General features: G+C 49.4%; 1 protein-coding gene across 1 annotated transcript in view; it reads left to right on the top strand.

Moving 5' to 3' along the window:
- The window catches only part of UTP6 (UTP6 small subunit processome component), a 357,262-nt gene that overhangs the window by 247,226 nt on the left and 89,658 nt on the right, over window positions 1-20,378 (top strand). Inside the window, exons 13-14 of the mRNA XM_085617191.1 lie at window positions 9,556-9,633; window positions 9,738-9,917. Of these exons, the coding sequence (XP_085473317.1) occupies window positions 9,556-9,633; window positions 9,738-9,917 (258 nt within the window). The remainder of the gene's footprint in view (window positions 1-9,555; window positions 9,634-9,737; window positions 9,918-20,378) is intronic.

The raw sequence follows: 20,378 nt of genomic DNA, 5'->3' as shown, positions 1-20,378 counted from the left end.
GGCCGGAAACCCCAAATAAGGACAGGGGAAGTGCCAGCCTGCCAACCCCACCCCTCAGGTGGGGGAGGCGAGGTGAAGCAAATCTCCGGGCTCTCGCCATCTTGAAGATGGGAAGCCCTACCCTATCAGGACTAGGTTACTGCCCCCCTCCCACAGGAGAGAGGCAGGATAGGGGGTGTACCCACCCCAGGACAGGGACCCATTGGTCCCTACCCTTCACCTACCAGTAACGCCCCTAAATCTAGTATTTAGGGGCACCCTGAACCTTCCTTCCCCAGATTCCAGATTCCAAAATACAAAGAAGAGCAAGAAGAAAGAAGACCTGCCCTGCCGCTGCTAAGAAGAGGAAGACACCAACTGCTTTGGCCCCAGCCCTACCGGCCTGTCGACCCTCAAACCTGCTCCTGCTCCAGCCCGGCATCTCTTGTGGCCAGCAACCTCACCAACCCCGGAGGACCTGGCTACCTTTTGGCTCTAAGCCCCTGGGACTCCCATGAGTAGAGGCTCTACTCAAAACCTACCTCTAATCCCTGGCAGCAGCCCGGAACCGCAAACCCAGCACACTCTGCACCAGCCAAGCCTGGCCAGTGCCGGAGTGAACAAAGACCACGAGGACAACCCTACGGCGACTGTGACCCCGAGTCCGGCACCCAAGGACCTCCCTCGACACTCCTGAAGAAGCCTGCAGCCTCAGAACAAGGTGCCCCCCCTACCGCGATCAACAGAGGGTAAGATTTCCCGACACCAAAAGGCACCCCTGCACGCGGCGCCCTGCGGCCCCCTGTGCCCAATCCCTCTCGAAGTGGTGGTGGCACCTGAAGAATCCTCGTCCCCGAGCTTGCAGTCTTTTTCTAAACCGGAGATTTCCCATTGAAATCAGTTGAGCGCCCAAAGGCTCAAAAGCACCCTGCACCCAGCCGCCCGAGTGGCCCTGGCAGTGTAACCTCTACACCTACCTACTTCCCCACTTGCCCTGAGTAAGTGACCAGGAGCCCAGCTCCCACAGCCGCGTGGCTTGCTAGTCAGCAGCCACCAACCAAGGCCCCCCTATCCCTCATAGGATAACATTGGGCCTAACTCTCTCTGCACCCGGCCGCCCTAGAGTTGCTGAGGGTGAACCAACTGTACCTACCTGACCCTGGGGGACCCCTGAGTCTATGCCCAGAACCTCAACTCTGCCAGTCGAGTACTTACCTTTAAACCGATAACTCTATTTTCTTCATAGGGTAACATTGACAGGCTTTTTCCTGAAATTTCTTCTAAGTGTGGACTTTTCAAAACGTATTCACCAAAAATCAGCCGAGTAACGAAAACGAACATACTCACCTGCTCTTAGGTGAGCTCCCAGTGCTGGATCTTGGTGCCCAGCACTGACTCTGAAAAATACTTACAACTGTATTTACCAGTAACCCAATTGTCTCCCATAGGAAATCATTGACTGTTTTTATGTGTTTTTTGTGTGTCAATTTCTGCAATCTTTAAATATTCTTTAAAAATCGTATAATATCTGAAAACTTAATTACTTACCTGTTTTGGATAAAGGTCCCAGTACTGAGTCTAGGTACCCAGTACTGGATTACAAAAGTAAGGAGAACATACTGTACCTGCAACTTGAATTTTCTTCCATAGGGAATCATTGACTGTTTTTCTTTGAAATATTTTCTAAGTGTCAACTTTTAAAATAGCTAAATATTGTTTAAAAATCATCACAGTAATTAAGTCTACTTTCATCACTTGATTCTAAGTACTGACCCAGGAGTGAATCTAGGATCCAGTCCTGGAATTACAAAAGTAATCCTAAAAGTAATCTGTTGCAAATAACTTTCCATTGAGCTCAATGCATTGTTGTGTTTAAAATAGTGTTGCATATTGCAACCACTTGTAACTGTTTACAAAAGTCAATTGCATATTGCAAAAGTATTTATATAAAGCATCTCATTCAGAGAAAGTATATTGTAATGCCAAATGTTGGTTCTAAAATAAAACAAGAATATATTTTTTATATATAAACCATTGGCCTAGAGTTCAGTTATTGAGTGTGTGAGACCATTTGCTGACTGAGTGTGTACAACAAATGCTTTACACTGTCCTCTGATACTGCCTTACTGCTCGACCAAGCTACCACTTTAGAGAGTAAGGTTATATCTAACTGTAGCCTCTGTCAAACCCTTGGGGACTGTGGACTCTGTACACCCTGTACCTATTAAGGAACAGTATATACAGAGCCACTTTCTCACAGTTGCTGTATGTCTTGAGTCCCTGGAAAGTAGTCTAGGCGGGCATATGACTTATGAGCATGTGAGAAGAAGGTATAGTCCCGGGTTTGGGGATGTGAGACCCTCCAGAGGTCAATCAGTCCCAGCTCCCTCAGGCAGTCTCTTCCCTCCACTGTCAGGGCCACAGTCCCAACGCTCTCTGGAACCCGAGCAGTCTAAGTTATTATTGAGGACTACATTAAAGTCACCTCCTAATAAAACTAGGTGGTCTTGGAATGTGAGGGTCTCTTATAGGGCTGCTTGGATGCAGTGCTCCTGCCCCTCGTTGGGTGCGTACAGTGATCCCAAGGTCAGGGCTCCGAATTGTATTTGATATACCAGAGGGCGATCTTTAAGATCGACAAGTTTAGGTCCGATTGTTCCATGAAACCTGCAGGTGAATAGTATTGCCACCCCCGCTGCCTTACGCCCTGTGGAGGAGAAGTATTGGTGTGGGAATGCCTTAAATTTGAGCCTGTGGGAGTCCCTTGCTAGGAGACGAGTCTCCTGAAGGAGACAAATGTCGGCCTCGGTATGTTCTAAATATGATAGGACGGGCCACCTTTTAACTAGGTTGTTCATTCCCTTCACGTTGAGGGAGAGCATCTTCAGGAGGTCACCGGGTGTCATAATATGAGTGTGCTATCCTGCTGAGTGCCTCCCTAGTCAGGAAAGTGTGCCACTGTATAGGTTGGACCCTTAAGACGCGTGAGCATGTGTAGATTAGCTACGACTTCATCTGATCCTGCAGCCCTCAGAGTTATTGTGGTTTGGTACTTATCAAACATTAATATTTGAACAAAAAACAGTCTCTGGAAGGGGTGGATCCTCGAAGTCGGTCCCGGCCACTCCCTGGGTAAGACAAAAGATGAGTCCATGTTGGCCAGTAGCGTCCATGAGGGATCCCTACCCCTCTCGGCCTCAGAGGGCGTCTTAAGTGCATCTTTCACTGGTTACGGTTTAACCTCAGCCTCCTCGTCCATGTGGTCGTGTGTCGGATCTCCCGCCAGGCTCTCCAACACTACCTTTCTCTTTTGGGCCATTGTAGCCGAGTCTGGCTTAGCGAGGTCTCTGCCCTGCGGTCTCTTCCTCCATCTAGATCGTCTACTAGGCGTAGACTCTGATTTCGCCTTGTACCCCGGAGGACCCTCTGGAAGATATATCTGAAAAAATTCGCAAGCTGGTTTAAGGGAGCGGAGTTGATGAGCCTTTCCCTCCCAGTTGAAAATTAATCGGAAAGAGTGGCCCCGTGAGTATGAGGCATTGTGTCCTCTAAGGTAGGCAGTCACCAGACGGAACTCTCCTTTTCGGCAGCGTGATGTTTGAGAGGTCCTGAAAGAGTTGGAGTGGGTGGCCACAAAAGTGAACCGGGTGGATGTCCCTCGCCTTCCGGAGAATGCACTCCTTCAGGGGGAAGCTGTGAACACATGCTGAAATGTCCAGAGGGTGCATATGTGCAGCTTTGGGTAGGCTCATTCGATGGACTCTGTCCAATTTGATGTCAGAGGCCTGCGTATCTCCCAGGATCTGTGCAAAGAGCTCTGTCATGTATTCCTCTACATTTCCTGCCTCTACGGCCATTGGTGCATTCCGAATTCGAATGTTGCATCTTGATCAGTTTTCAAGATCCTCAGTGCGAGACTGCAGGTCTAGCTGTTAGTCCGTGAGGCGAATAAGTTCCTGTCTGAGCTGCTCGATTTCTTCGTCTTGTCTAGGGCGTCCAACCTGTCCCCCATTTCTGACATCTTTCCGTACCCCCTGTAGATTTTGAGCCAAGTCTCTCTTGATCGACTTTAAGTCCTCCCTCAGAGATGAGACCAGAGTCTCCATGTATGACCTGGTGACCAGTGCATTCCCTCCTTCATCATCACCCTGGAGTGGGGATGCTGACGGAGGTTTCCACAGAGAGGGGGGGAGGAGGGGAGGTGAGCGGGGGATAGGTTGCTTGATGAGCATATCTTTCACAGAGCGGTCTTTCTTGACCCAGGGCGCTGACATGTCTGTTCCTGCAGGCAGGGAGGCCAAGGGCGCTGACCGCGCTGTGTGTATGTAGGCCCCCTTCCTTTCTACTGAAGTTCAGCAATGTATAAAATAGAGTCTGCAGGCAAGGTTGTTTAGGCAAGTCCTGAGTGCAGTAGGCTCTATGGTCCCAATTATGCTGGCGGTTGACTCCTCAACATGTGGCCGTGGCCCTCACCTTGCTTTCAGGGTTAGAACCTCGTTGCCTGCTCCCGGTTTGGATGCTGGTGCTTAGTGGGGCCTGTACGCCCCGCACGGTGTTCCCCCTCGTTCAGCACTCCTCTCGGATCCTTCTCTCACCGGGGAGTAGGTTGGGGGGAGCGACTACCTCCTGCGGGTGCCAATGATCGCCACTCTGCTGTCTGGAAGGAACCGGAGTTGCGGCCCGTATCAGAGCCCTAGTGCCTCGGGGAAGGGCCCTGGGCATGTCCCAAAGCAAGTCCTCCTTCTTATTGCGTGCGTTCCTCCTGATGTACGTTTCTCTTCCTATGAAGCTAGTCCTTTCCTGGCTCTGGACGGGAGAGGCCCTGCCGTCTGACGTGCCCTACAATCTCTGATGCCTCTCTTCCCCCTTTGCGGCATGCCCTACATCGTGCTCTCAGGGCAGGTCTCGCTGCTTGCTCCTCTACTGGATGCGGTTTGCCCTGCGTGATGATTCCCCTGCTCGTCTCTGCCCCCAGGCTCTCTCTCAAACGGGGGAGGGAGGGTAGACTCCCGCGCTTGTTGCTGCTGAGGTACACCACTCTGCCGCCCGATGGCCACCGATGTCACGGCCCCTGTCGGGCCCAAGTTCTTCAGGAGGGCCTCTCAGCGTTTGTGCTTCACAGGCGCCACGGGCCTGCAATGGATGCTGCGTCAGAGCAGACTCTAGGGCCATCCCCACTGCCGCGAGGGCCTCCCCCAGTGCCCCGGCCTCAACCGGGGAGTTGGTGACCGGCCGGGCCTCCCTCCGTGGCGCCTCTCTTTCTTCGGGCCAGAAAGGGACACAAGCCGCCTCCTCCTCCTCCGCAAAGGCCGGGCGCTCTAGTAGCTCACGGGCCACCCTCACCCAGGCCTCTCACCTTCTGGGCGTCCGAGGTCGGGTGCCCGCGCTCGAAGCGTGTTCTTCTCTCTAACCGGCCTCTCTCCACTGAGTTTCCCTGTCCTCCCACCGGGCCGGGTAGGGACATGAGCTGCCTCCACCTCCAACGCTGGGCGCTCTCTTGTAGCTCGAAAGCTGCCCTCACAGAGGCCTCTCTCCTTCTGGGCCTCCGGGGGTTCGGGTGCCCAAGCTCAAAGCGCTTGCTTCACTCCGGGGCTGCCAATACATATCGGGCGTCCCCAACAACGCCTCTGGGGTCCCTGGAGCTCTGGCACCCCGGGAACCACCTCCTGATGGGCTGAATACACAGGGTTTACAATGCTTTGCAGATGCCGGAGCGGAGGGACCTTATTTTGCATCCGCTCACTCCGCCATCCTGGCTACCGACCCCCGTTGAGTCAATCTTCAATCCTTCGCAAAGGCTTTCTTGTATTGGACCTGTTCTGGACAGTGTAGTTCCTTTCCTCCATCCCAACGGGTCCGGACATTTGGGCTATGGTCCAGATGTTTGAGCTCTTCCATAAAAGCAGCTCTGAGGCTCCTGCGCCTGTTGGCCTCATGCATCCTGCTTGTCCAGGACAACAGATGGCATAAGTGATGTCGGCTCTGCGGTGGGATCTGAAGTCTGTGAGCTCAACGTCCAAGACAATCTGTTGGATATCATCCAGATTGCAGCAGAGACTGCACAAGATTTGCAATGGTGGGTGCTGGACCACAACTTGATCAGCAGCCGATCTCTCTCCCTTCCCCAGCCACTGTTGACAGTGAAGACGAATGCATCCCTGCTGGGCAGGGACAGTCACCTGGAAGAGGAGGAGATCAGAGGACTCTTGTCACTTGTAGAAATCTGACTCCACATAAATCTGTAGGAGCTCCGGGCCATTAGCTTGGCTTTGAAAACCTTCCTGTCATCCATCAAGGGAAGGTTGGAACAGGGTCTTTAGGACAACACCACGGCCATGTCACACTGTAACAAGCATGGCGGAGTGGGGTCCTTGGCCTTGTGCCAGCAGGTGCTCCATCTTTGTAGTTGGCCAAAGAGTCAGGGCATCTCCCTGATTGTGAACTACCTGGCAGGATCTGTAAATGCCAGGGCAGACGAGCTTATCCGATGGTGCCTGGCGGATCACGAATTGCGGTCACATCCCAAGGTGTAGGACATCTTACGATAGTGAGGAGACCCCTGGCTGGATCTTTTTGCCAACATCGAGAATGCAGAGTGCTAAGAATTCTTCTTGTTCTCAAGAATGCTCACTCTAGGGGACCTTTTAAGGCTAGAGTAAAGCACTGGACCTCTATACACCTTTTCACTCCTACCTCTCATACCTTTAGTTCTGAGGATCAGGAACAACTAGGACCAAATCATCCTAGTGGCTCTGGATGGGGCCAGGAGAGTGTAGTAACTGGACTTTCTGGGCATGATCATTTCTTCTTTGATCAGGCTACCACTGGGGGAGGATCTTCTTTCGTAGCAGCAGGTCAAGTTTCTATATCCGAACCTACGCAGTCAACACCTCCATGCATGGAGATTGAGCTGCGACAGTTGAGTGTGTTCAGTCTGCCAGAAGAGGTTGTGTTTGGCATTCTTCTACAAAGTCAATCTACGTTGTATACTAGGACAAATTTATGGCCAGGTTTGGAGTCCGCAAGACAGACCCCTTACAAGCCAAACCTTTTGGATGTGTTTAGTCCTTGGTCCAGCAGGATCTTGCAGTGAGCACTCCTAAAGGTTATTTGTTGGTCCTCTTGGCCATTTTTTACGTTTGCTGGTTTTTGTTTAAATCACATGTTGTGATGCAGTTTTTTAATGTTTGACACACATTCCCTTCCAAACATTTTGTGATGTCACTGTTGGACCTAAATTTGGTCCTGACTTTCATTATGTGTACCCCCTTCAATCTCATGTACAGCTGCTTGCTGCATTTTCTTACTCTTAAAATTGTCTTTCTCATTGCAATCACTTCATCTCGTCGCATGAATGAGCTCCAAGCTCTATCTGTTCAGCCGCCTTACAACACATTTTTCCCAGATAAGCTAGTTTTGAACACCAAAGTAGTCTTCTTCCTGTAATGTGCGACTTTTTTTCATGTTGCCCAAACCATCCCCCTCCCAGAGTTCTTTAGTTTTTTACTCCCACCCCATGAAAGAGGAGGAGCGATTCTTTCAACTGAATTCCAAAATAACTCTGAGCTTTTATATTGATTGTACCAAAGACCATTGGATGGACGATCCACTCTTTGTCTCCACATGCTGTTACAGGCGCCTTTAACGGCGATTCACCTGAGACTAAGGAGGTGGACCTTGCATTTTGCTGTTGGAGGCAAGACCAAAACAAAAGGACGCAAGGCCCGTCTTGGGGGCATAGTCGTGAGAGCATGAAATGCCAAGGGGATACCCAGCAGACACGGGAGCAGATGGGTATCGAGACCCTGTAGCACTACGGGAGCAGCGAGAGACCGTCACTGCAGCTGCTACTTCCGAAGAACACGGGGAAGAGTTGGGGGGGCCCAATCACCACGAAGGAGGTGACGGCGATGCACAGAAGGACTGTGTGCTTCCTTTCAACCAAGAACCCCTCCAGCGGGCCAGGTGTCCTAGGATGCAGGTGAATGACCGGGTCAGGAAGTGGGGAGGAAGACGAGCAAGTGGTATAAAGGAAACCGAGACCGCGGGTCGCTCATAATTGCAGTCTTAACCAGAAATTGTTTTTTTCATTATTTACTTTTGGTTTGGTTTTGCCGTCCTGCCTCTTATAACCCGGTACCTGCAAATCATTGTGCTCATGCTCAAGGGATATTCTATAAATGCCCTATCCCTTCGAGCTCTTAGAGGCTTTCTTTCCACCCTTTGACCACACTATTATTAGTGAGTCCAGCAGTAAACGACTACTACACACTAGAGCACTGTGAAGGTTATGGTTTTCAACAAATAAGTAGAAAACGTACCTGTTTTTGATTTACTTCTCTCCTGAGGGACCGCCGGGGAAGATCCAGAGTCCGGACCTGCAATAAAGAGGGAGAACTTAGTTTGGTGGACTCTACCTACTGCACTGACTGTCTATCCATAAATAAAAGGACCATATATCATATATATAATATTGTTCCCTAAGCCTCTTATTTTGAGCCTAAAAGGTGCATTATCACAGTGGGTTTTTTCGGAGTGAAGGAATGCAAGGCGGTACAGAAGCTACATCATGGGTACCCTGCAGTTAAGTAAACTAGAGAAGCAATGGCGTTGTCCAAGAAACTATGTAACATGCAATCCCTTCTTTAAAGGACAAAAGCTCTCACCCACTAATTGGTGGCATGGTATGTCATAGGGCTCCTCTTCGTGCAAACAAAAGTGGTTGCCAGTGTTGGCTTCAACCCCTTGTAACAGGGGGGTTTTTATGGATGTTAAGGATGAGGGCCTATGATAGGATATGGTTTATCATAGACCCTCAACCTGAACATCCGTAAGGGCTCCCCTGTTACGCCATGTTGAAGCCCACGCCGGCAACCCCCATTGTCAGTGTGAGGAGGAGCCCTATGATGAAGCATGCCACCAGTTGGTGCGTTAGGGGCTTTCTGAGCCCACTTCAGAGACCCACCACCTTTGAGAGGCACTTATTTGAGAGCTATTCTAATTTAGAGGAAGCTGCAGTTATAAGTATCCATCGGAAGAGCAAATTACTTCGGTAATGAGCTTTCTGCTGGATACTGTATACAACTGCACATACCTCATTGCCCTCCTGCCTCCCTGTTCTGTGGAGTAGTCTTTTTGTCATCTTAAAAAGGTCCCAAAATTTGAGATATGCATACTGGTTTTTAGGTGCTCCTCGTCTGAGTGCGCGGAACGAGTTAAGCAAGAAACTGATGGCGCACAAGGGTGGGGCTTAAATTTTGCCCCACTCTGTGACTTCTGGGGCGGAATGGGGATAACATGTAGCTGGACGACAAAGCCTAGTGGCGTGCAGAAGCACTGCTTTGTAAACCTTTGGATGCCACCTGGCGAACATTGTAAAAGTGAGGAGTCTGACTAAGATGCAGTAGCCACCATAAAGAGTATTACTGAAGGTAAGTAGCTTGTTCATGCCACTAGCTAAGTGAGGTAGATACCACACTGGAGCAATTGCTTTCTTTTGTAATCTAAGCCATACTTGACTTTTGGCATTTTTTGGAGTAATTGTGATACTTTTTTTTTTTTTGTGCCCGTTTACAGAGACACGACCGGCTACTGAGTGCATTTCGCAGAGCACATGAATCCAGCCTGTTACAAGAAAGTTTATACATTGAGTGGGTAAGGGATGTAAACACCTACCGGACAAAATATTATTTTACTTTAGAGTCCAAGTGTTGTTCAAAATTCTTCTTTTGATAAATAATTTTAATTTGCATTTTCAGCTTCACCTGTTACTGGACCTAAATCAATCTGATATGGTGGTAGAAATATCTGAAGCTGCAACCAAACGTTTTAGCCAATCAGTGCAAATGTGGCAAACAAGACTGCAGTTGTTGATGACACTTAAGAGTAAGGATATTGCTCTGCGTTTTGAGGAGGCTTTTACGCTAGTGAAAACGAAGGTTAGTGAATAGTAAAATATTTTCAATTGTGAGTGAAACAAGTTGATATCGAGTGGAAAATAAATAAGGGAAGAAAATCAGCATAGCAGTTATTTTTGATGTCATATGCTGCAAATTAAATCCGTTTCCACATCACAAGCCTTCTTAGATCCGGTCCTATTTTATGCTCAGCAAATTTATTTCTGAGCAATCGCTGACCGATAAGTGAGCACCAGAGAGGGAAAAGTTTTTGTTTTAATCAGTATTTTTATTTGCTTTGATTTGCATGAGAAACAAACACCCATGAGAACCATAACAACAGTCTCATATAGGGCACGTATAAGAAATGGAGTTACTACAGTCTCAATGATTTCACGCAGAGTCAGGAAAACAATCAAACACAGCATTTTTCCCATTAACATACTAATAATGACACTGTCCCTATGTTTCACCTTCAGGCCCTCCCCCATTGTGTTTCAGGGATATGCTACTGGCTATGTTCCCCGTTATCTGGAACTTGTTGAGCATCGTAAAGTAGGAACAGGCGATAATGGTTAAACGAATTGCCCCGTACCGTATGGAGTTTTTGTGGGCACTGTGAGAAGTTGGCTTGATGTATGATGTCACTAGTTCTAGTGTACACCCTATATCAGTCCAAATACCCTTATGGTGATTGGTTGTAAAGTCAACCTTATAGACCAGCTATCCTAGTGGTAGCATGGGCAAGAGCAGTCTTAGGCTAAACTCTGAATGGCATGTGAAGCCAGCTGTGATACCATATATAATCCCTTGAATACCAAATGAAAGGACACCACAACAGATATATATATAAAATAAAGTGTATTTATTCTAGTCAAACCCTCAACACTCTTTATGAGATTAGAGGTAAGTACAACACAGTCTTATTTATGCATACATTAAGTCACACAGGTAAGTAATACAGTTAGGCCCTAGGGGCCACGCAAACCATATACTAAGTAAGTGGTATAAGGACCACTGTCACGGAAATAGGATAGGCCTAGGCCTAGGGAATCGCTGGGGCTACACTATACTACCAAAGGTTAGGAAGTGGGAGGCCCACGGGATTCAGGTGCAGAGTGGAAACACTCACGCGTAATGCGTAAAAGTCACTAGCAATAGTACAGTTTAGAAATAGATAGATTTAGGACACTTCATGAGTAGCTAGGTAGTCGAGACTGGAAAACTAGACACTAGGATAGTCACTATCCTGATGAGCACCGGAGTACCCAAGTTACCTAGCCCACAGGCTGCGTGTGCATAGGGGTGAAGTTGCGTCGGGTTTCGTCGTCGACTCCAATGGATGTCTGAAGAAAGATGCTGACAGGCAGTCAGTGAAGAGTGTCCGGTGGATACCAAGGCTGGGATCAAGAAGAGAGGAGACCTGCAAGCAGAAGGGACGGAGTCAAGGTCACTAGCCAGTGACCACGTGGAACCAGGAAGGAACCAGGCGATGTCGTGAAGATTGCAGGTGAAGGTGAAGCTTGTCGCTGCAGCCACGAGGACCAGGGAACGTCGAGGACGACCAGGACCAGGAGGCGAGCTGTCCCACGAAGGCTCTTGCTGTCGGCGGCGTCGAAGTTGGACTAGGACTCACCAAGCCTTGGCAAGCGGAACCCACGAAGAACGGAGGACTTGCTTCTGGTGCAGACCAGGAAGGTCTGGGGTGCTTCTCTTTTTCAAAGAAGCAGGAGCCAGTCTGGGGGAGCCAAACCAGCGCTGAAGACTTCAGGATGCGTCGTCACAAAGGCCACTAGCCAGCGGGCAAGCAACCGGACAGATGCGGCAAGCAGGAAAATGCAGAAGGGCCCCACGCAGGACTCGTGGAGTGTGGGGGGCTGGTCTTCGGTGCAGATGGTGCTTGGGGGTGGGGCTTCTCAATCCCCGGTGCACAACTTCGAGGGTGCCTCAGAAGCTGCGCTTAAAGATACTAGCCACTTTTCCCAGGTAGCCGGTCCCACGTCTCTCGTCGCCTCCACGGATCTCAGCTCTGCTGTGGATGTGGATCAGGGTCGGAGAAGTCTGGAAGTCAAGGCTCTGGTCGGGCTCTGCAGTCGGTCCCTCGTAGAACTTTAGCAAAGCAAAGGGTAGTCTCTTGATGGTGCCTGTTTGCACAGGGTAGCCACTCCTTGGCCACAAGGGAGATTCTTCAGTCTTCTTCTTTCGTCGAATGTCGAAGGTCCAGAGTTTCTGTTCAAGTTGCAGGTTCAGGATTATCTAAAGTCTTGAGGCCCAACTCCCACTCTTATACTAATCTGGGGGGCTGGGATACCTGCTAGGTCACGCCTTATGGGTGGGACCTGGGAGGGGGGTGGTTACACCCCCTTCCCTTTGTCCAGTTTCGCGCCAGGACTGGGGCTGGAGTGCCCCAGCACCGGTTTGAACTGGACTATGCACGGGACACCTTGTGTGCCCCAGGCATGTCTCATTCCTTTCAGCCCTCCCTGCCCCAATACACTAAAGTCTGTCTGGGGAGGTGCTAGCACCTCCCCAAGCAGGAAACCTATTGTCCAAGCCTCCCTTGCCGGGATCACTCCCAGCAGCAGGAGGTCAGACTTGTGTCTGTGGCAGCAGCATCCATTTTGTGAAGCTGAGGCTTTGGTTAGAGTTAAACAGCAAAGTAGGATTTTAACATGTCTCTCCCTCTAGAAGGGAGGAATAATATCCTCATCACCATAAATGGTATGGGGGTATTATTCCAAAGTGTTAGACACCTTACACGACATGTTTTGATAAAGCCAAACCATAGTTACCATAACCGTTTAAGATTATAAGGCACTTTAAGAGTATATGGTAGGCTATATCATAGAACAGCTATAAGGACATGATTCCGAAAGCTGCAGACAGGCTCAGCTCATGCTAGAGCACCATCTCACATGTTACCAAGCACTCTGCCTCCAGGATTGTTAAGGCCTGCCATAGGAGTGACTGATAGGTACACATGTGTCTATATATAAGGGTAGATATAGGCATACTATATCTAAGCAAGGGGTGATTACACGACCTTGCCCCAGCTGAGTGATCAGCCAGTTGTGTCTGATTGGAAGGCCAGACCAGGGGCGGCATAATACATGCTGCAGCCCCTGGGAGGCCTAGGGTACACCTATGCCCTGGGTACCTAGGGTACACTGTACAGGGTCCAATAAGGTGATCCTTACCAATTGGGAATGTACCTAGGGTACATGGAGTCCATTTTAAAGAGAGAGCAGACAGCCTGAGACCCTGAATGGCAGGATCTCAGGCCAACTAAGTCGAAAAACCAGCTAGACACTAGGCAAAAAGTTGGGGGTAACCATAGTCAGATATCCACCTTCCTACAGGCACCCCTTGAACTTAAATGTTACTCATTCAGCTGCCATATATAAGTCCATCCCTTTTTTCCATTCCCAGAGTGTTGGCGCTTCCAGTGTGCTCCAGTGCCTGGCCACTTCCCTCTTTGCCACGACTAGGCCCAGAGCACTAAAAAGTAAATGGGGTCTGGTAATGTCAATATTGCATGCTATGCCCAAAAGAGTGAACTTTGGCTCTTCGGGGATGGGTACCCCCAACACCGCACTTAATTCCTCAAGTATGTGTTCCAGTACTTCTGTATAACAGGACAGCCCCACAATGTATGGGAAAAAGTCTCCCATGGAAGTCTGGCATCACAGACACTTTGGGGTTTCAGCTCGTCCCATCTTGTGCAGTCTAGCTGTATCATAATAGACCCTGTGGAGAATCTTTTAGTGGATGAGGCACAAAAAGGCTTTAATCCCCACCTCTCTGGGGTGCATTAGAGCCGCCTCCCAGTGTATGTACTCCATAGCACCCACCTCGCTGTCCCACTCTTTCCTGAGTTTACCAAGTTTATCGGGCATGTCGTAATTTAGTTTGGTATATTTAAGGGACACTGCTTTATTCGTTAACTGTTCTTGCAGCAATCTCCCTTAGAGCGGCACATATTCTGGTAGGTCTGCCCCCACTAGTCCTTCTGCTAACCATGCGTGATGCAGTTGGGCCTATTTAATAAATTAGGACTGATGAAGCTTGTATTCAGTGCAAAGGTGGAGAAAGTTTTACGTTCACCCTTCTCGATAATGTCTCCAACATTGGAGATACCCAGTTGATTCCAGGTCCTGAAACACCACAACTTTCCCAGTTCCTTAAGCCATTTCCCTTTCCACAATGGCGTTGCCCAAGTGGCTCTGTGGGACCATCCCAATGTTCTAGTCGTCCTTTCCCATACTTCCAAGGTGACCTGCATCGCAGGGTGCAACCCGTGTATTCCCTTACCTCTGTATAGATAGTAAAGAAAAGTGCAAAGTTCCAGCATCTCCCTTTCTAATCTATATGTAGGATAGTCATTGATAGTGGTCAAATGGACATCCCAGTAATAAGCCTCAATGTCTGGCAGCACTAGTCCCCCCCCATTGTAAGGGTTGCATTACAGTGTCCTCATTGCGATACTCGAGTGCCTCCCTAGCCATACTAGCGATCGTAATTCGCTATCCATTTCGGTAAATCCTATTCCGGGGTGTAGGTGGTAAATATTCTGGAGGGCATAAAGGAACTGGGGCAAGGTAACAATTTTAAACATAGCCGCTCACCCCATTAATGTAAGGGGCAGGTCTCTACATCTTTCCTTGGTGTCTTTGAACTTAGTACCTGTGCAATATTTTGTTTGCAGCAAACCTCTTTGTGGGGTTTAATAAAGATACTGATGTATTTGAAGCCCTCTGAGACCTCCTTTAAGTCCCCAGCCAGGGGCGTGGAGGGGGGGCAGTCCATAGTATGTCCAGGGCTTTATACTACTCATTTATTCCAATAATCTTTTAGTCAGAGTACATTCTATATTTGTCTATTATTTAGAACAGGGTGGGTATTCTGTCACATACAGGAGAGTTTTGTCTGCATAAAGAGATATCTTCTCCCTTCTCCCCCTCTTTGTCATTAGGAGTAATTCTAAAACCCCGCACCCCCGTATGTTGTCGAATAGCGCATGCTAGAGATTCCATTGTTAACGTGAACAGGAGTGGGGACAGGAGCCATCCCTGTCGAGTCCCACTACCTATGAGGAAGCTCTGGGAGGGTCCACCATTCACCCGTACTGCTGCTATTGGAACGTTATATAATAGTGCCACCCATTTTCGAAGTTCAGCCCAAACCCAAATTTGGCTAGTATTGAATCAAGAAATGGCCAGTGTACCACATTCAATGCTTTTTCCACATCCAGTGACAGGAAGGCGTGTGGAGCATCTCGGTCTTTGCCCACCATCAACCAGTTATGTGTTCTGCAGAGGTTCCACCGGGTAGTATGACCATGCATGACTACGGACTGGTCACAGTAAATCAGAGAAGTTATGGTTTTGCAGCGTGAATCTTTCTGGATTCACTATGCTGTGCATTATTCCACGGTCTGGTGGTTGGGTCCGGAACCGTAGTCTTTCTTTTCTTTTTTTTTTTTTTTTTTTTTTTAGTAGCTCAGGTGGGCGTCGACGTCCCACCATTTGGTGTACTTCTCGTGACGTCGGCATGCTTCCTGCGGAAGTCCCACCTTGGGTCGCCATCTTCAGATTATTTTTTCCGCCGTTGGGTCTGGATCGTCACCGAGAAGCTCCAGAGTTTTTTAACGAAGAAAGAAGAAGAGCACGAGTTTCATCGGAAAAAAATTAAAGGAGACTACAGACAGGAAGAACATCGAGCCGGGACGACGAAGAAGGAGGAGAACCTCGAGATCTTCGACGTCCAACGGAGAATGCGCACTCAGGGACACTGAACGCAGGAATGGACTAAACACCTTTTAAATTCTGCCGTAACTGCCACCACAAGTACGCGCAGAAGGACCAACATCCGGTCTGCAACCTTTGCCTGCCAGTCGACCATGAGAGCAAAGACTGCAACGCCTGCTCCGCCTTCACACCGAAGACACTCAGGGTGAGAGAGAGGCAGAGGAGAGCCAACTACAACATGGAAGGCAAGGGTAAGGCCCCTTCTCTGTACGACCTGGGCTTCTCCACCGACGATGTAGACAACGTCGCCGAGGGACCTGAGGACTTCACGGTCGCAGAGACCGATAAGAAGACGTCTGACAAGGTAGGAGAGACGTCGAGCACAAAACCCCGAAAGGGCCCCGAAAAACAGAACTGACTCTCGAAAACCTGAGTCTAAGTCCTCGAAAGGAACACCGGCGCCAAAAACTTTGACCGCGAGTGGATCCAAGGACGAAAGGCCCAGCGGATCCTTCAAAAAGGACTCCCAGGTGCCGAAGGCCGCCGAAAAACAAAGTTCGTCGAAACAGGCCCACGAGGTTGGGCGTTCGACGACGAAGGACAAGGTCGCGTCGACGCAAGCTCTGTCGAAAAGGCCAGCGCTCGACGCCGAACATGCCTCCGAAATGGAGAAGAAAAAGAGAAGGCTCGAGGCGGAGATGGAGAGCATCCTTCAAAGGAAGAAGGAGTTCGACGAGAAGATGAAGAAATTTACAATCCCAATTAAACCACCGACAGATATCGTCGAGGTCGAAGACCAGGACAAGCTCGACGCCGAAGAGCAGTCGAAAACTCCCGATCATCTCTACTATGAGGGAGAAGAAGAAGAGGAGGTACAGCAATCGAACTACGGCTCGGCGCAGTCGACGACGCAAGACCTGGAATGGCAGGACCTCAACGCCGAAAATCCAGAAGAGCCCGTGGAGACTTATCCTTCGAGGCCTTCGCCGCCAGATGATATTGGGGCTTACAACATGGTCGTAAAGAGCGCGGCTGCAGCTTTTGGCGTGATACTAGAGGAGGAAAAACCGAAAGTGGACTTTTTGCTCGAGACACTGCTCACCATCCAAACTAGGAGCCAGTTCCTCCCCATGCTTCAGAGTGTCATGAACCAGGGGAAGGAGGCGTTCAAGGACCCTGCAACATGCAGATCCATCACACCCAGAACAGAGAAAAAATATAAACATTCCTCTCAGGACCCTCCATACATCAAGGGATCTGTCACAGTAGACTCCATTATCGCATCGACGGCCAGAAAGAGGGCCAATGTTCCGGCAACCTCTGGACCACCTCTTGACAAGGAGAGCAGAAGGATGGACCTCACTGGCAGGAAGATAGAAACGCGGCAATGCACTGGCACATGGCGAACTCCAATGCACTACTGAACAGGCACCAGTACCAACATTGGGACGAAATGGGGGACCTAATCAAGCATCTCCCCGAGCAATACCAACAAAGAGCTTCGCATCTAGTGGAAGAGGGGAAGAATATAGCAAATTCATGCCTTAAAACTGCGTTGGACAGGGCAGAGACATCAAGCAGACTGATGGCAATAGGAATCACTGAAAGGAGACAGGCCTGGCTCAGAATTTCAGGATTCAAGCAAGAGGTACAGAACAACATCCTGAACACCCCTTTCAACGGAGAAACGCTGTTCGGGGCACCAGTCGATGAGAAACTCACCCAACTCAAAAAAGAGAATGAGACGGCGAGGTCCATGGGGGCCCTGCAATTCAGAGGGATCAGAAGAGGTACCCCGACACGGAGACCTTACGGAAGGGGAGGAAACCAGCTGGGAACGTCACATCAAACATTCCAGCAAGGCGAGGGTCACGGGCAACAGGGGCAGCAGAAACAGAACTGGCAGTACCAGCCTCGGGGCCAGTCCTTTCGCAGTAGGGGAAACGGACGAGGCAAAAGAAGAAGAGGGGGAGACCAACCCGCCTCAAAGTGACTTCGCACGGAGGAGAGTGCTCACCCACAGCATCCCTCCAAGGGTAGAGCACAAAGGAACCAACAAAAGAGGGTTACACGAACCAAACGCCTACGAGCATGCAACACCGGTGGGCGGCAGACTCAGATTTTTCCTCCAAGAATGGAGAAAAATAACAGACTAATGGATACTCAACATCATACAGTACGGATACTGCATAGAGTTGGAAAGGAGACCTCCAAACAAAAAACCAAAGAGAAGGGAACACTCGGGACAAGAGCTAGCACAACCCGTAGAGGAAGCACTACAGCTACTCCAAAAGGAGGCCATAGAACCAGTACCATTCAAAGAAAGGAACAAGGGAGTGTACTCAAGCTACTTCCTGGTACCAAAGGTGGACGATCCTAAATGACATCCTTACAAGAATTACTCCCACAAATGAGAGACGTAGACTTCATGTCCACCGTAGATCTCAAAGATGCCTACCTGCACATCCCAATGAACAGGCAGCACCAGAATCTGTTAAGGTTCACCATCAACAAGGATCACTACCAATTCACAACCTTGGCATTCGGTCTAAAGTCCGCACCAAGGGTTTTCACCAAATGCCTTGCAGCAGTAGCAGCGTACCTGCCGGGGGAAGGGATTCACGTGTATCCTTACCTCGACGACTGGCTAATAAAGGTAAGTTCACGCGAAAAATGCGAGGAACACGCACAGCGTGTCACAAGAACACTAACAAAGCTGGGGTTCTCAATACACTGGGGGAAATCATCAATGGAACCAGAACAAGTGAAGATCTCCCTGGGGGGGCGCAGATCAACACCGTAAAGAGAACGGTGATGCCCAGCGAGAAAAGGACACTAGCCCTGCTGAAGGCGACGCGCCTCTACCAGAAGGGGCGAGCTCTGACAGTGAGAACAGCGAGCAAGATCATGGGGATGATGGCGTCATGCATTCACCTAGTTCCCAATGTGCGCCTACACATGAGACCATTCCAGGAAGGGCTGCAACAGCAATGGTCACAAGCAAACGGAAGTTGGGAGGATCTAGTGGTTGTAACGCACGCAGTGCAAGAAGAGATAGCATGGTGGAACAGGGAGAACATAACAATAGGGAAGCCCTTAACACCACCAAGCCCAACAGTGACCATCACCACAGACCCATCCCAGATAGGATGGGGAGCACATATGAACAAGCTCAGAGTGAGGGGTTTGTTGACTCCAACAGATGCGGTCAGACACATCAACTATCTGGAATTAAAGACCGTACTGCTAGCACTGAAGGCCTTCCAGAAAAAACTGTACAACCAAAGGGTGTTGATACAAACGGCCAATACTACAACTATGTTCTACATAAACAAGCAGGGAGGGACACAATCGTTCCCCTGTCCAACCTGGTACAGGAAATTTGGAGATGGGCCATCACGCTCAAAATAGACCTGCTGGCCATACACCTACCGGGGAAGGACAATGTGGAAGCAGACTGGCTCAGTAGGCAGACTTCAGCATCCCACGATTGGGAACTCAATGGGCAGGAAACGCAAAAACTATTCAAGAGGTGGGGCACACCGACAATAGACCTGTTTGCAACACACCTGAATGCAAAATGCCGAAACTTCGCATCCAGACAACCAGGAAAACTATCCCAGGGGAATGCCCTATGGATAAGTTGGTCAAGAACATTTGCCTACGCTTTTCCACCGATACCACTGATACACAGGGTACTCAACAAGTGCAGGACCAGCAACATGACACTGATCCTAGTGGCACCACTGTGGGCAAGACAGACATGGTACTCTCAAATAGTGGAAATGGCACAGGGGCCACCACACAAGTTCACAAAAAGTAAAGACTTGCTCTCCATGCAGAACGGAGAAGTTCTACACCCAGAGCCAGAGAGCCTCTGCCTAGCGGCATGGCTCCTGAACACATAGAGTTCGCACACCTTAAGCTACCTCAAAGCACTATGCGAGTGCTCCGGGAGGCAAGGAGACCGACCACACGGAAATGCTATGGGGAAAAGTGGAAAAGGTTCACACTGTGGTGCAGAATAAATAAACTGCAAAATAAGTTGACAAGGGAGTCAACGGTGCTTAGATACCTCACGCATCTACTAAAAGCCAAACTATGTTAGTCTTCGCTAAGAGTCCACCTAGCGGCGATTGTGGCCTACACACGAGGTGAGACGGGAGAGAGTTTCTTTACGTCACGTGTGTAGGAAGGTGGATATCTGACTATGGTTACCCCCAACTTTTTGCCTAGTGTCTAGCTGGTTTTTCGACTTAGTTGGCCTGAGATCCTGCCTGGATCACCTTATTGGACCCTGTACAGTGTACCCTAGGTACCCAGGGCATAGGTGTACCCTAGGCCTCCCAGGGGCTGCAGCATGTATTGTGCCACCCCTGGCCTGGCCTTCCATTTTGACACAACTGGCTGATCACTCAGCTGGGGCAAGGTCGTGTAATCACCCCTTGCTTAGGTGTAGTATTCCTATACCTAACTTACAGATAGACACATGTGTACCTATCAGTCACTCCTATGGCAGGCCTTGACAATCCTGGAGGCAGAGTGCTTGGTAACATGTGAGATGGTGCTCTAGCATGAGCTGAGCCTGTCTGCAGCTTTCGGAACCTTGTCCTTATAGCTGTTCTATGATATAGCCTACCATATACTCTTAAAGTGCCTTATAATCTTAGACGGTTATGGTAACTATGGTTGGGCTTTATCAAAACATGTCGTGTAAGGTGTCTAACACTCGGGAATAATACCCCCATGCCATTTC

This window comes from Triturus cristatus, chromosome 7 (assembly GCF_964204655.1).
Source record: "Triturus cristatus chromosome 7, aTriCri1.1, whole genome shotgun sequence".
Classification (NCBI taxonomy): domain Eukaryota; kingdom Metazoa; phylum Chordata; class Amphibia; order Caudata; family Salamandridae; genus Triturus; species Triturus cristatus.
Note: the sequence above shows the minus strand (reverse complement) of the source record. Positions and strands in the feature narration are given on the sequence as shown.